Source organism: Frankliniella occidentalis, unplaced genomic scaffold (genome assembly GCF_000697945.3).
Source record: "Frankliniella occidentalis isolate FOCC.00 unplaced genomic scaffold, Focc_3.1 Scaffold84, whole genome shotgun sequence".
Classification (NCBI taxonomy): Eukaryota; Metazoa; Arthropoda; class Insecta; order Thysanoptera; family Thripidae; genus Frankliniella; species Frankliniella occidentalis.
The window spans coordinates 457010-458368 of NW_026267213.1; the positions used below are offsets into that span (position 1 = coordinate 457010).

General features: G+C 64.5%; 1 protein-coding gene across 1 annotated transcript in view; it reads right to left on the bottom strand.

Annotated features, from left to right (window-relative positions):
• The window catches only part of LOC113218249 (nephrin), an 89776-nt gene that overhangs the window by 25829 nt on the left and 62588 nt on the right, over positions 1-1359 (bottom strand). The window contains exon 4 of the mRNA XM_052269127.1: positions 882-1175. Coding sequence (XP_052125087.1) covers positions 882-1175 — 294 coding nt within the window. The remainder of the gene's footprint in view (positions 1-881; positions 1176-1359) is intronic.

Genomic DNA, 1359 nt, shown 5'->3' on the forward strand with positions numbered 1-1359 from the left:
GGGGGGGCGCAGATGCGGTTTACGGCGCTTCGAAGACAAGCAGTAAGCGCCTGCTGGCTCCCCCCTTTACCGCCCCCGCCGCCACCCCGGTGGTCCTCACGCGCCGGCAGCCCGGCAGGACCACTAAGCGGACCGCCATAGACGGGTTAGAGGCGGCAAAATGTTATATTTGATGAAAAATGGCGGCCCCGCCCGCCGCAGAGGACCTCCCCGGCCCCCGCAAGGCGGGCGTAGCACGGCGCGCCCCAACTTTTTCCCACCCGTCCGCACGCCCGCCCACGACGGGCTGCGATATTGTTTTAATATGGCCGAGCAGGACATTTACCTCTGCTCGCCGAGGACGGGCAACACAACGGTGGGCGATCAGAATGGGATGGGGGTGGGGGCGAGGTCACCGCGCAGCGAGCCTCGGCGTCAGCGCAAGGGCCGAGAGGCTGGCCGTGGTCAGCCCTCTCGACTGCCAAAGGGACCCGCACGACCCGGCTACTCAGAAGGGCGTCGAGCACCACCCGGCTACCCAGAAGGGCGTCGAGCACCACCCGGCCACCCGTCCGGCACCCTTGTCCAGGAGGCAGGCGGGTGGGGCTGCAGGGCGCCGGGCAAATGGCCGGCCGATCGCAGCGCTATGCGGCGCGGGGAGGCACTACTAGTCGCCAACTACACTTCTGTATTATTCATGAAAGCGCGCTAAACCATTAAATTGTCGCTACGCGTGACAAACCGGCGCGCCTGGAGCTAAGAGAGAGTCGCCGGCAGAGGAGCGGGAACCAAGGGCGGGGAGGGGGATGAGAGGAGGAGGGGTATTTGAGCAACTAGACGGCCGGCAACTTTGAGAAGATTCCAATAGATAAAAATAACACGAAATCAAAAAGACGGCATACCTGCGGCGATGATGTGGTAGACGCAGGGCACCCGCTGGCTGCCGATGCGGTTCTTGGCGTAGCACAGCAGCGTGCCGTAGTCGAGCTCCGTCATGGGCGTGTAGCTGACGGTGGAGACGGTGCCGTGCCGCGTGATGTGCGACGTCTCCACCTCCACGCTCTCGGCCGAGTTGTTGAACGTCCACCGGAACTCCACGTCGCCCGGGTTGGCGTCCACGGCGCACGAGATGTTGGCCTTCTCCTGCTTGGCCACGCCGTGCACCCGCGTCTGGTTGGGCTCGCAGGTGGGCGCGACTGCAACAGCAGGAAAGGTGGTCACAGGACTGGGCGACACTTCCTCGACACGCCAAGGAGCCCCCTCCCCCCTTGCGCACCGACGGCTGAGGGCGCCGCCCGCATCAGCTAAAATGTTTAGGCCGCAAAGCGGGGCGCGTAAAATTTTAGCGCACGATCATCTTGCCTCGCTCACCCACCCACC